This window comes from Ammospiza nelsoni, chromosome 2 (genome assembly GCF_027579445.1).
Source record: "Ammospiza nelsoni isolate bAmmNel1 chromosome 2, bAmmNel1.pri, whole genome shotgun sequence".
NCBI classification, from domain to species: Eukaryota; Metazoa; Chordata; class Aves; order Passeriformes; family Passerellidae; genus Ammospiza; species Ammospiza nelsoni.
Genome location: NC_080634.1, coordinates 29,422,231 through 29,436,760, shown reverse-complemented (window position 1 = coordinate 29,436,760; position 14,530 = coordinate 29,422,231). Strand labels below are relative to the sequence as shown.

At 45.4% G+C, this 14,530-nt stretch overlaps 1 protein-coding gene across 1 annotated transcript in view; it reads left to right on the top strand.

The window, feature by feature from the left end:
• USF3 (upstream transcription factor family member 3) overlaps positions 1-10,914 on the top strand; it is a 28,538-nt gene extending 17,624 nt beyond the window's left edge. Inside the window, exons 4-6 of the mRNA XM_059466625.1 lie at positions 1,529-1,611; positions 2,646-2,742; positions 3,825-10,914. Coding sequence (XP_059322608.1) covers positions 1,529-1,611; positions 2,646-2,742; positions 3,825-10,288 — 6,644 coding nt within the window. The 3' untranslated portion in view covers positions 10,289-10,914. The remainder of the gene's footprint in view (positions 1-1,528; positions 1,612-2,645; positions 2,743-3,824) is intronic.
• Positions 10,915-14,530: the final 3,616 nt, after the last annotated feature.

Below are 14,530 nucleotides of genomic sequence, written 5' to 3'. Positions count from 1 at the left end.
TCAGGTTTACTTCTAAAATGGTTGGCCTCATTGGAATTCCCAGTTCCTGTTTCACTTGTTGATAGCTTTCCAAAATCTTTATCACCTGGGCTGAACTCTGCAGTATATGGGGTCCAGCTCCTTCCAAACCTATACTTTCTTAGCCATTAATATATGGAAAAGCTGAGGAGAGTGTTGCAAATATTACCAAAACAAAAGAGTAGCACTTCACAAACACTGTGATATCTGTATGTATTAGTAAGCTAGATAAAGATTAAATCCCAAGTGTCCTGTGTTTTAATTTTGAGAGAGGTCCTCTAATTTATATGGTAAATTTCTTGCATAAGAAACTTTGTCTTGCTGTGTTTAGTGTATTTAGGCCTATTTCTGTCAATGCCAGCAGTCTCTCCTGAAATACAAAAAAAAATTGAGAAAGGTAAATTGAAGTGACAGGCTACTGAAATGAGACTATTTAAATTAAATTAATGAGTCTTTTGTAACTGAGCCAAATGAAATACACTCACCTGAAGGTCACAGTTTGTTTCTGTGTGCCACCAAAAGCAGAACAACTGCACAAACCAAAAGGTTCATTCAGCATCATGAACAACACAATGGTTTGAGTCCTGACAAAGCCACGAGAGAACTTTTTCCTTTTTTTTTTAAAAAAAGACATCTAATAGTTTTAAGTTTGCATAGAACATGAAAATATTTCAGTAAAAACAATAGCTACATGAGAGTTAACTGTATTTAAAAGAGGCTGACTGTGGTGGATGGAAAACAGAGATACTGTCTGTAAAAACCACTCCTAGACTTAGAGCGTAGACCCTTTCTGCCAATATTCAGACCTGTTGAGGAGGTAAATGGTATCACTAGAAGATTATAAATGAAACATTTTCTGACATTTTCTGACCTGCTCCAAAATAGGTAGTTCACTGGAACTATTCTCCATTCAGTATTTTCATTCTCCCAGCCAGTTAGACCTTATGGAACAGTTAAACTTTTGGACATAGAAAAGAGTATCTGATAGTCCATATACCTGGAGCTTCAGCTATGTTCAGTGTTGGCTGGCTACTCTGTTAATATAAATTTAAAATTTCTCTTTTGGTGCTAAATTTGACATTAGAATTTAAGAGGCATTGGTTTGCTTCCCAAATCTGAAACTGATTTTTTCCATAATCTTTGTTCATTTACTTTCTGTATGCGTAAATTTAATCAATTTCAAATTTAATCTAACTTATGAAGAGAGTGTCATAAAACTGTTAGAAGGCAGTTTCAAAACCTGAATTTTGAGTTGTAGGAACGTTACTTTTTCATGAAGGGGTCCAAAATATCCCCACCTTTTAAAGGCTATTTAAGTTATGGCTCTTTGATTCTAGTATTAATTTTATAACTTTGAGGTTTAATTTAGAAGAACATTTTTCCTCGCTTGAGGAAAAATGTTACACAGGTTCCAATGTATAATGAAATAATGTATTTCTGAGCCCTTACATTATCCTAGTTGTGCTGCCTTGCCCAACCAGATGAGACAGTACATATTGTTTTTGCTTAGTGGAGAGACATCGAAAAAAGAAGATTAATGCTGGGATAAACAGAATTGGAGAGCTCATTCCCTGCTCCCCAGCACTTAAACAGGTGAGTGTCCATCCAAGGTGCATACAAGTTTCCTGTCAAATGTCCAAATGTTTCTCTGTCTGTAAAGTCTAAATACCTATTTTAGTATTTGTATTAGCAAGAAGGCAAACTGTCTGAATTAATATACTCAAAAGTATTACTAGTTATTAGTATTTTAAAAACTACTTGTAATAGAAGTCCTACTTGGAAGTGCAGGGTCACATGAATGTAGTTACACGGATTTTGAGCATTTTATCTGAAAGTGTTGCATATGACTGCTTATTTTTGTCATCCTTCATATAATGGCTTGAAAGCAATTCAGAAACTGAAATTATAATAATGGTGATTTAAGACACTCTCCTTGCAAAAGATGAAGCAAGACAAATGCTTCTAGGCTGATGCACAGAAGCATCTTTTTCAAGATAGAGGAATCCCTAGCAGAGATTGTTCTTACTGAACAGTAGAAGAAATTAAGAAGTGAACAAAGGTTTTGCAGACAGAATAAGCATAGCTTAATAAAAAGATGATTGTGGATGGGTCATTTTCCCTTCCCATATTCCCTTGTATACTATTTTCAAAATTATGCATATATCTCCCTGGATAGTTGTTCCATGTTTCTTGCTTTTCTAATAAAATATTTACAAGGCAGTATCCTGGAAATCTCATGTGATGTGTGTGTTTATTAGTGAACATGAATTTTGGGCTGATCAGTGAGAAAGGATGCTGCCTGTTCAGGATCTGTGGCCTTAGTATCTTCCTCTGGGCATCAGAAGGTGTCAGCTCCAGCACTGAAAATGTTGATCTGTAAAATCTCAAGGCATTTTAGGGTCAGCATCACTCACAAAAGCCTGTAGTTTCATCTTACAAAAGCAACCAAACCAAAAAACAACATCTAAAAAACCCAACCCAAACCAGTAGAAAACCAGCTCTACCCAGTGATATTCGGAGCATATTTTTAAAGTAAAAACCTCTTGGAGTAAGTGCAGCCTCATCACTAATTGATTTACAAGTTCTAGACATTTCTCCTAATTTTATATGTGTGTTTTCTTTTACAGAGCAAGAACATGATCCTGGATCAGGCCTTTAAGTACATAACAGAAATGAAAAGACAGAATGATGAACTTCTGTTAAATGGAGGGAACAATGAGCAGGGTAAGTACAGGTGCTGCTGGGGGCTCTAGAATTTCTGTCCCTCATTTCTGCTGTGTCTCTGTACTGACTGACAGCAAAGCCTGGAACCACACATGGGAATCCCAAGAAATTATGCACATGCAGGAAAAATACAGCTGCTTAGAATATCTTGAAACAAAAAGCTGACAGAATGCCCAAGTGAGTGTTCTGGCTCATAGCTATCAGATAATGAAGCAATTCCATTGTGATGTAATTACGGAGCTTATAAGGTGGTGTGCCATCATCTGGTAAATTCTGCACCAGTTTATTCTACTATAGTGACCAGAATGATTTCTGACAAACTTCAGTTAGATTTTTGTTCATTGAAAAGATGAAGTTTTCTTCATTCATGAAGCTTTTTTTTTTAATTTGAAAGTCTGTAAGAGTTATAACAGCTTATTTTATAGAAATCTAAAGCATCATATAAAATTTACTTGAATAGATGTATAAAAGTACAGTGATGGAGGTGTGACAGAAATAATCTCAGGGCTAATGTTGTGATTTGTGATTTTTATTTCTGCTTTATTGTGATTTTCCCAGTTTGGTGAGCTATCTCCCAAGTGCATTGCCAGCTTTTGTGGCTTTACACGAGTGCTCTGTATTTCATTTTGTCTGTAATTTTTAGATGTAATTAAACTTAATTCTTCTGGAAAGCTGTAAGCTTATCAATTAAAAGAGTTTTGGTGTTTGCAAAAGAACAGGGAAAAGAAATATATTAATGTGCTTGTCTTTCCTTCAGGAATTAAACAATTTTGATTAGCATTTAGTTTCATCTGGGTTAGTCCTAATGTTTTTTCCTAAGTAATTGAATATATCCTGCTATTGGTAATGGAATAGTCTGTGAAATTCATTCACTTTCCCATTCAGCAGAGAGACTTAGCAGGATAAGAGCACTTAGGTTGTGCCAACCATTTGCAAAGAGCATACGTTATTAACAATTTATTCAATTTATTTCTACAAATTATTGCAATACCACACAGTGTTTACTCTCTAAATCATGTGGTAACATTATTTCATTATTTGCTCTGGTGCTGATGTAATGGAGTGCTCTCACTGTTTTGTAGCTGAAGAGATAAAAAAACTCCGGAAACAGTTGGATGAACTGCAAAAGGAAAACGGGAGATACATCGAGCTACTGAAAGCAAATGATATTTGCTTATATGATGACCCTACAATCCACTGGAAAGGAAACCTCAAAAATGCCAAGGTCTCAGTTGTTATTCCCAGTGATCAGGTTCAAAAGAACATCATTGTTTATTCAAATGGGACTCAGCCCAATGGAAATAACCAGGGAGCATCTGTGCAGGGAATAACGTTTAATGTCGGTCATAATTTACAAAAGCAAACAGCCAACGTTGTGCCAGTTCAGAGAACTTGCAACCTAGTGACTCCTGTGACAATTGCTGGTATTTATCCCACAGAAAATAAACCATGGTCACAACCTACAGTTGCTCCACTGGCGTCTGCCCAGACAGCTCCAGCAGGGAATGTTCTTGAGCTCTCCACCCCGGAGAATGAGCGAGGTGTGCCCAGCGCTGCTCCTGCCAGCTCACAGGGCACACCTCAGCCTGCAGCAGAGCAGGAACTACAGTGTTCTTCAAATAACGCACCACAGAATGAGCAAAATCCCCCCAAAAGTAAAAGTGATGAGGAGGGCACTAAATCAACAAAGAAAACGCTCCCACAAGGAACCAGCCTTCCTTCCAGTGCCTCCGTGGAAGCCTCCCAAGGTCAGCAGGTGAATGCAGCTTGCTCAAACACACACAATTCCAGGAGTGACCTCCAGGAGAGCTGCACCGCTTCAACCACGGACACAGCTCGTGTGCCACCTGTGAGACCTGCAGAGAGCTGCTCTTCTGCAAATGTCCCCAAAAGTACGGACGTGGTCAGCAGTGCTGGCACGCCGGCGACATCTGCAGCAGAAGGAGTTAAGGCTGTGACAGCAATAAGCACTCTGGCTGCCAGTCCCCTGGAGAACTGCTGGTCTTTCTCAGGCTCTTCAGGTGTTGGCACTTCAGACTTGAAAAACATGAGTAGCCTTACCCGGATGCCTTCAGCTGGGAACACACAGACCACGTGGACGACCTTGCAGCTGGCAGGAAACACGGTTCAGCCGCTGAGCCAGACGCCATCCGGGATCATGACTGCCCTCCTCAACGAGCCAGTCAATGCTGCTGGCACTGTGTCTTCTGCCCACAGCAGGCCTTTGACTACAAGCATCAGTTTGCATGCTTCTCTGCCTGGGGATGGCCAGGCAGCTGAACAGATTGTAGTTACCTTGCCCTCCTGCCCACCTGTACCTATACAGCCTTTAATCAGCCAGCCACAGGTTAAAGCTCAGGCTGCAGGAAACATCCTTCCATTAAACTCAGCTATGCAGGTGATTCAGATGGCTCAGCCAGTCGCCTCAGCTGTGACAGGAGCACCAGCTAACCAGAATGTCATCATTCTCCAGCCTCCAAACCCTGCTCCGTGCCCACCCATTGTGAGAGCGGAAGTTCCCAGCCAAAATGTTAGTCAGCAAATTGTAATTATACAAGCTGCAAATCAGAATCCTCTTCCCCTCCTCTCAGCTCAGCCTTCTGCTTCTGTAAGAGTTCCCGTGAATGGGCCAACTGCAGTCGCCAACTCCAGTGGCACCATGCAAAATGCCTCTCTTCCACAGACTTTTGGAGGGAAACACCTTGTCCATATACTACCAAGGCCATCCTCTTTGCCATCTTCTAGCTCTACGCAGACATTCTCAGTGACAATGTCCAACCAACAGCACCCTCAGACTATCTCATTAAATGGGCAGCTTTTTGCATTGCAGCCTGTGATGTCTTCATCTGGAGCTTCAAACCAAGCCCCTATGCAAATTATTCAGCCCACCACCAGCGAAGATCCAAATACCAATGTTGCCCTCAACACATTTGGTGCTTTAGCTAACCTCAATCAAAGCATATCGCAAATGGCTGGGCAGAGCTGCTTGCACTTGTCTCTCAGCCACCCCGCCAATCCCGCAACTGTCAATAACCAGATTGCCACAGTCAACTGTGTGTCATTGCCAACTTCTGTGGCATCTTCAGTGCCTGCAGAGGTTTCAGTATTAACCAGTGTATCTAATTCCATAAACACTTCCCCACAAAAAGCGGCTGCTGGCTTGCCATCCAGTGCAAAATCAAAAAGGACAAACAAAAAGCCAAGCACAAAGAAACACCTAACAGTCAATAATAAAGTGTCTTGCCCAGCAGCTCCTTGCAAAGATGCAGGGAAGGTGGACTGTGCTCCTGTGGAAGCGGTGGCAAAGCCCTCAAGTGGCAAAGGGCCGCCAGAAAGCGCCCCAGCAGCGTCACAGGCTGTAACCACAGCGCAGGCGGGCGGCGCGGCTGCAGCGAGCAACATCAGCATCTCTGACTCTCCTTCCAAAGAGGCTGCAAGCTCTGAGCAGGCAGTGAAAACCCCCTGTGCCCCAGAGCTGAGCTCAGCAGAGGTGCCTGCTTCCTCACCACTGGAGTCTGTAGTGTCAGAGCAGCTGCTGCTCGCTCCCCCGCCGGCCAAAGATGCTGCTCCTCGCCAGCAGGCACAGGGATCTCAGAGCCACCCACCACCTGCCTCAGTCCCATCAGAGTCCCCCAAACCCTGCACACCCCCCAGCACCTTAACACCCTCTGGTAAAGAAGCACAGGTTACACACTTGCAGGTTGCAAATGGGACTTCAGCAGCACAGAGCAGCACAGCAGATCATACTTCCAAGGCAGGAATGATTTCGGAGTCCTGCAACGTTGCGCAGGATTCCTCAGTGGTAATGCAAGATGCGGACTTGTTAGAAGGACAGGGTCTAAGCAAAATGCTGTCTGATCTCACAAAAGAAAGAACAGCTGTGGAAAAAACCTCTTCATTTACTGTTCAGGGGGAGCATTCTAATTTTCCTATGGAAAGCTCTAAATCAGCAGAATCAAATGCTGATTTGCCTGAGAAGCAGGAACTCTTGCTGATGAACACAGAAAGTGACACTCTCTCCCAGCCTCACTCCTGCATCTCTGATCAGGAAGTAGTAAGTGCTTCCCTTATTACTAGCAGGCAGGCAGACTCCCCCATGTCAACCAGCTCTGGCAGCAGTCGGGGCTTCTCAGTTGCATCTATGTTGCCAGATACCACCAGAGAAGATGTCACCAGCAGCACCTCTACCAGTACCTGTAACAGCTGCACATTTTCAGAACAGACCGACATTGTAGCTCTTGCAGCGAGAGCTATTTTTGACCAGGAAAGCCTTGAGAAAGGTGGAGGGGGAATACAGGTTAACACGAGGGATGTCATCTCTAAGAATGAGGTTGCACCTTTGGAGAGAGAGCAACAGCCTTTTAAACCTCAGTCAGTGAAAGAAAACAACGCAGGGCCGCTAGAAGCGGCACCGAACAAATTCAGTGCTCATGATACAGTACAGACAAATGTTGATAGGCAGGTTGAGAAGCCAAGCTGCTCTGTAGGAAGTGTGGAAACATCAAACACTCCTTTGCAGATTTCCACTTCCCAGACACCCAGCATAACCAGTCTAAGCGTGAATAATCTGATACACCAGAGCCGCATTGTCCATCCCCTGGTGAGTTGCTCGGGTTTATCCCAGTCTTCAGAGCCTGCAAGCATCCCTGCAACCATGAGCCTCTCCCTTCCATCTAGCACATACATCAATCCGTCTCCAGGACCTGCTCTGATGAGTGAATATGCTCAGGAACAACTGAATGCTATCAGGGCAAGCAGCATGCAGGCTCCCCAGCTGCAGGAATCCCACTTAAAGCAGCAAACCCATGAAGGTCGCAAAGACTCTGCCAAGAGGGCCGTTCAGGATGACCTGCTGCTCTCTACAGCCAAGAGGCAGAAGCAGTGCCAGACAGCACCCATAAGGCTGGAGGGGATGGCGCTGATGAACCGCACCCCAGAGGGTATTGCTGATCAAACACAGATGCTGGTTACTCAGATTCCTCCTAATTCATCCAACTCAGTGGCACCAGTGAGCAATCAAGTACACACTGATGGCCTCAATAGGTTATTCCCACCCAACAGCAATTTCGTAACGCCGGCTTTGAGACAAACTGAAGTTCAGTGCAGTTCTCAGCCACCGCTCTCAGAGCAGCCAGGCCAGGCAGGGCAGCACTTGCAGCCCATCCAACATGTCCCTGCCCAAGGCATCTCTCACCTTCACAGCAATCACCCCTACTTGAAGCAGCAGCAGGCTGGGCAGTTAAGAGAGAGGCACCACTTGTACCAGCTGCAGCACCACGTCACTCATGGGGAAAATTCAGTCCACTCTCAGCCCCACGGCGTCCACCAGCAGCGGACAATACAGCAGGAGGTGCAGATGCAAAAGAAACGGAATCTCATCCAGGGAACACAAGCCACACAGCTTTCTCTACAGCAAAAACACCATGGAAGTGATCAAACACGGCAGAAGGGTGGTCAGCCCCATCCTCACCACCAACAAATGCAGCAGCAGATGCAGCAGCACTTTGGAGCATCCCAGCCTGAAAAGAACTGTGAAAATCCTGCAACAAGCAGAAACCACCACAACCACCCTCAGAGCCATATCAATCAGGATATTATGCATCAACAGCAACAGGATGTTGGCAGCAGACAACAAGGTTCCACTTCAGAACACGTGTCAGGGCACAATCAGATGCAAAGACTTATGACCTCGAGGGGCTTAGAGCAGCAGATGGTGTCCCAGGCCAGTATCGTTTCCAGACCATCAGATATGACATGCACCCCTCACAGGCAGGAAAGAAACAGAGTTTCCAGCTACTCTGCTGAGGCTCTCATTGGGAAGACGCCTTCTAATTCCGAGCAGAGAATAGGAATATCTCTTCAAGGCCCTAGGGTTTCTGACCAGCTTGAAATGAGAAGCTATCTTGATGTTTCTAGAAGCAAAGGGTTGGCGATTCACAATATGCAGGGCCGCTTGTCAGTCGATCACACTGTTGGCTCGGATGTGCAGCGTCTTTCTGACTGCCAGACATTTAAGCCCTCTGCGCCCAATCAACAACCAACGGGCAATTTTGACGTACAGGCTTCAAGAAACAGTGAAATTGGCAATTCTGTGTCCTCCCTTCGGGGCATGCAGTCACAAGCGTTCCGAATTGGTCAGAATGCTGCGCCATCCATAGAGAGGCAGAAGAGACTGCCCTACCCCCCAGTGCAGGGTATTCCAACGGGGAATACCCTGCCATCGAGGGAAAATGAAAACACGTGCCACCAAAGTTTCATGCAGAGTTTGCTTGCCCCTCACCTTGGAGATCAAGTCAGTGGAAGCCAAAGATCAATCCCAGAACATCAAAGGAACACGCAGTGCGGTGCCTCCTCCACAATCGAGTACAACTGTCCCCCAGCACGGGAGAGCGTCCACATCCGAAGGGATGGTGATGGCCAGAGCAGAGAAAGCTGTGACATGTCCATTGGGGCAATTAACACAAGGAACAGTTCATTGACTATTCCCTTTTCGAGTTCTTCTTCCTCAGGGGACATTCAGGGCCGCAATACCAGCCCAAACATCTCTGTGCAGAAGTCCAACCCCATGAGAATGACGGACAGTCATGGAACTAAGAACCACATGAATACACCCGTGTCCAGCAATATGCATGGAGTTGTGAGGCCAGCTCACCCTCACCCTGCAGTTTCTCATGGAAATGGCGAGCAAGGGCAGCCTTCTGTTCGTCAGCCAAATTCTTCGGTCACTCAGCGCTCCAGGCATCCTCTGCAAGACAATGGGGGCTCTAAAATACGTCAGCCCGAAAGGAATCGATCCGGAAATCAGAGACATGGAAATGTCTTTGATCCCAGTCTTCCCCATCTTCCTCTGTCCACCAGTGGCAGCATGATCCTCGGGCGCCAACAGTCCACCATAGAAAAAAGGGGAAGCATTGTCCGATTTATGTCTGATGGCCCTCAAGTGTCCAACGATAATGCGGCCCCTGACCAACATACGCTCTCCCAGAATTTTGGATTCCCTTTTATTCCAGAGGGTGGCATGAATCCACCAATAAACGCTAACGCTTCTTTCATCCCACCGGTCACCCAGCCTAGTGCCACTCGGACACCAGCTCTAATCCCAGTTGATCCTCAGAACACACTGCCCTCCTTCTATCCACCCTACTCTCCTGCCCATCCCACCCTCTCCAATGACATTTCCATCCCTTACTTTCCCAATCAAATGTTTCCCAACCCAAGCACGGAGAAGCCGAGCAGTGGAGGTTTAAACAATCGATTTGGATCCATTTTGTCTCCTCCCAGGCCTGTTGGTTTTGCTCAGCCAAGTTTTCCTTTGCTTCCAGATATGCCACCAATGCACATGACCAACACATCGCACTTATCCAATTTTAACTTGACTTCTTTGTTTCCAGAAATAGCCACAGCTCTTCCTCCAGATGGCTCAGCGATGTCACCTTTGCTTTCCATTGCAAACACATCTGCTTCAGATTCTTCCAAGCAGCCCTCAAACCGCCCTGCCCACAATATAAGCCATATTTTAGGTCATGACTGCAGCTCAGCTGTATGAAAACTGGCAGACTGACTTCTGGTCTGATTTGTTGTTTATATATTTAAGAAGAAGGAAGCAGATCTTAGCATCACCCCTGGAGAGACCATTCATAGCATCACTGTTTATTTGCCTCAATGTATGTCTCTGGTACTTTCCATATTCCGCTGTGTTTCCACCCACCTTACTGACTCTAAAGCACCAGTGCCTATAGCAATGCTTACTTACTAGGAAACGGTAAGGATGCAGCATTGAGAGCTGTGCAAATGCTGGTTGTTGATTTTCCAACAATCAGGTTTGATGTCTGGTTGTCCCAAGGTAAGGGCCACCCTCAGTAATACATGGAGTGAGAGCATCTGTATGGAGATAGGAAACAAGTGCTACAGGTGTCAGTTTGTTACTGATGTGTTTACCTGAAACTGCAGAGGAGCTAGGAATGGGTTTCTCTTTTTCCTTTGTACAATATCTTCAGGAGTTTCAACACAAGTCAAGTCTGTGTTAACCCAGTGCTAATTGGAAGAGGCATTTGTTGTGCAGCTTTTGTCTGTCTCAAGCTTGTCACCTACATTTAACCTAAGGCTGACTTTACCTGGTGAAAATTACTGTGTGCTCCCATGGTCAGCAATTAAAAATACTGTTTTAGAAAATTTAGATTTCTTTAACCCATGACTTTCTAAGAATCTTGTTTGGATCTGTTTCAGCAGTGGCTTCAGTTACTGCTGAACTCAGTCCCTGTTTCATTGTAGCTCACAGTTCCTGGTGCAGTCAGCAGAGTCAGCAGCCTTGTGTGTTGCCATTTCATTGTTGACTGCTGCAAGTTACCTCAGGGTGGGTTTTGTACCTTGTTTAGCACCATCTCAAAGTCTTTTTTTTTTTTTCCCTCTCTACTTTTCTTTGGCCCATGCTCTAACACCAGCTTTCTGCTTTCTGTGAGTGACAGCCCTTTGTTGTAGCAGGCATCACATGGAAGGAGGACTGAGCCTGTCACATCCCACAAAATGAGTGGAGATTCCTGGGGGCACGGTTTTTACTTGATATTGCTGATAGGATTGAGCCTGAGTTAATATCAGTACTCTGCACTTGAATGCACCTTTTATCTAAACCTGTGTGATTGTGGCTGAAAGAGGAACATGGATGTGCTGAGAGTGAAACACACAGGAAGACATTGGGATTTGAGGAAGGGTGATGTGTTTGTAGATGCATGAGAGATGGAGTGAATGTGTGTGCTGGCTGAGTCTCCAGTACTTTCACAAATTTTGGTCCTAATTCTTTTAAAGGAAAGGGAAGAATTAGGTAAATTTTATTTATTTAATGTCGCTGCAGTGTGCTTTTTCTTCTAATGGGGCAGAAATACTTGTCTTTTTTGTGTTTGGAAGTACCATTCTGGGTTTGATTCTTCAAACAACATAGTAACTTGAGGTTCCCTGGCATGCAGTCATCCTCTGCTTTTGTGTGGCTCACCAGTGCATCATCTTGCTGCTCCTGGCACCTGACAAAGCTCCTGGTGAGGGCATGGGCAGGAGCAGGCTCCCTGGGATTCTTTGTTTTGTTTTGTTTTGTTTCTTTTTCTTTGAAAGGTGGAAAGGAAGATATTTCTCCATGTCAAAGAACAAGACCCACAAAGAGGGTCCTAGAACAGTTTTCCACAGCTTGACTGCCCAGACTTTGGTTTTGCTAAGCCCTTTTACACTGATCCAGGAAAGTAAGGCGGCTTTACCATGAAAAATAATTGGGCTGTGTCTGTAGTCTGTCCTGACTACATCTCTGCTCTTGTAACCTGCAGTCTGCTGTTTTCCTGCAAGGTGAAGTAAAACAGTTCTGATCCTGGGTAGGAATCACGGAATCACAGAATGAACTAGATTGGAAAAAACCTTTGAGATCATCAAGCCCAACCTATGACCTAACCTAACACCTCCTCATCAACTAAACCATGGCACCGAGTGCCACGTCCAGTCTTTTTTAAACATGTCTGGGGATGGTGACTGCACCACCTCTCTGGGCAGTTCCATTGCCCCATCAATCTTTCAGTGAATAGTTTTTTTCTGATGTCTAACCTGAACTTCCCCTGGCACAGCTTAAGCCTGTCCTCTCATTCTGTCAGCTGCTGCCTGGACAAAGAGACCAACCCCATCTGATTACACCCACCTTTCAGGGAGTTGTAGAGAGTGATAAAGTCACCCCTGACTCTCCTTCAGGCTAAACACCCCCAGCTCCCTCAGTCGTTCTTCACAGGGTTTGTGTTCTCAGCCCTTCACCAGCCTTGTTGCCTCCTCTGGATGTGCTCGAGTGTCTCAAGGTCCTCCCCAAACTGAGGGTTCAGAACTGGTCACAGCACTCGAGGTGTGGCCTCGCCAGTGCTGAGTACAGGGAAAGGATGGCCTCCCTGCTCCTGCTGGCCACACCATTCCTGACACAGGCCAGGATGCCACTGGCCTTCTTGGCCACCAGGGCACACTGCTGGCTCATGTTCAGTCAGGTGTCAACCAGTACCCCCAGTCCCTTTCTGCCTGGAATCATGAGTTAATTCAGGTTGAGCTTATCTTAAGTGGTGCATCAGTTCTCTGTTTCTCATAAGTAATTGAGTATTTCAGTTCACAGCAAGGCAGTTTCTCTGTGCCACAGTGCAGTCACCAAGTGGCAGCCACTGGCCTGTGCGGGGGTTAGGAATGAGTCAGTTCTCAGCCTCAAACCAGCCCAGCCAGCTGCAGGTCTGGGTGTGCCCTGGTGAGACTCTTGACCAAAGGGGTGTCTGTGGGGCAGGAAGTCTCAAAGGCTCTGCCTCAGAGGTGAGGTGAGCTCTCACAGGGGCTGTTCCATGGGTTCTGGATGGTAGGGATGGGGATTGGAGCAGCAGCCATTCTGTGGTCACACACACTTGTCTGGCCTTTGAGGAGGGAAGCAAACATGCCCATTCTAGCTCTCTTTAAAAGGAATTGTGTGTGCAGCAATGGGTTTGGCTTTCAAGACAAACTAGTGAAAAATTAAGCCTTGGCTTCTAGGACTTTATATAAAGATTCTAATCTTGCTCATCATTCCAGACATTCACAGAAAACCATTTTTTTTTGGTCTCCTCTGCTGGAAAAACTACCCTACTTTATCATGTCTATTAAAACTGGAGAGAGCTTATAAACTTAAACCTGTTGCAATGCTTGAATGTCCACAGATCCACTTGTCCAGACAGGATGCATCCCAGAGTACTGAAGTAGCAAGCAGGACATACAGCAGGACCCCACTTGATCATCTACAGAAGATCTGGGAGTCTGGACAGGTCCCTGCTGACAGGAAGGTAGCCAGTGTTATTGCAATCTGCAGAAGGGGCATGAGGGAAGAACACAGGCAACTACAGACTGTGAGAGTCTGGGCTCCTGGAAAAATTATGAATATTATAAATTAAGGAATATAAATTGTGAATATTATCCTGAGTACTGTTGAAAGGAGTTTTAAGGAATAATGCAGCCATCAGGCACAGGCAACCTGAGTTCACAAAGTTGAAGTCCTGTCTAGCTAATTTGACACTTTTCTGTGATAAGGTCACTCACCTAGTGGGTAAAAGGAAGGCAGTAGCTGTAGTTTTTCTCCATTTTAGTAATGCTATGGATACTGTCCCTCACAGCATCCATCTGGACAGGGTGTTCAGCTATGGAATTGACAGGTTGATGGTGTGCTGGGTGAAGAGCTGGCTGAAGGGTGGAGCTCAAAGGTATTACAGTGAATCGGGCCGTGTCTGGCTGGCACCTGGTCACCAGCAGTGTTGTCTGGGGCTCAGTTCCAGGGCCAGTTCTGTCCCATGTATTTATCACTTATCTGGACACAGGAGCTGAACACACCATTGGCAAGTTTGCTGATGATACCAAACTCAGAGATGCTGTTGGCAGATGCTCTGGACAGGGATTCTGGATAGACAGTGAACCTCCTGCTCTCCGCAGCTCCCTGACAGGGGAAGTGCAGAGGGAGGTGCTGATCTCTTCTCCCTGGGATCCACTAACAAAACACATGGAAATGGCTCAAAGGGGCACTAAGGGAAGTTCAGATTGGACATTGGGAAGCATTTCTTTACCAGGAGGGTGGTCAGACACTGGAACAGGCTTGCTGGAAAGGTGGTTGAGGCCTCAAGCATGTTTAAGAGGCATTTGGACAACATGCTCAGTCCTGAAGTGGATGGAGACACTCCAGGCAGTTGGAGTGGATGATCACTATAGGTTCCTTTCAACTAAAATATCTCTTCTATTTTCTTATTCCTCATACTTACTGCTGTTGTCTCAA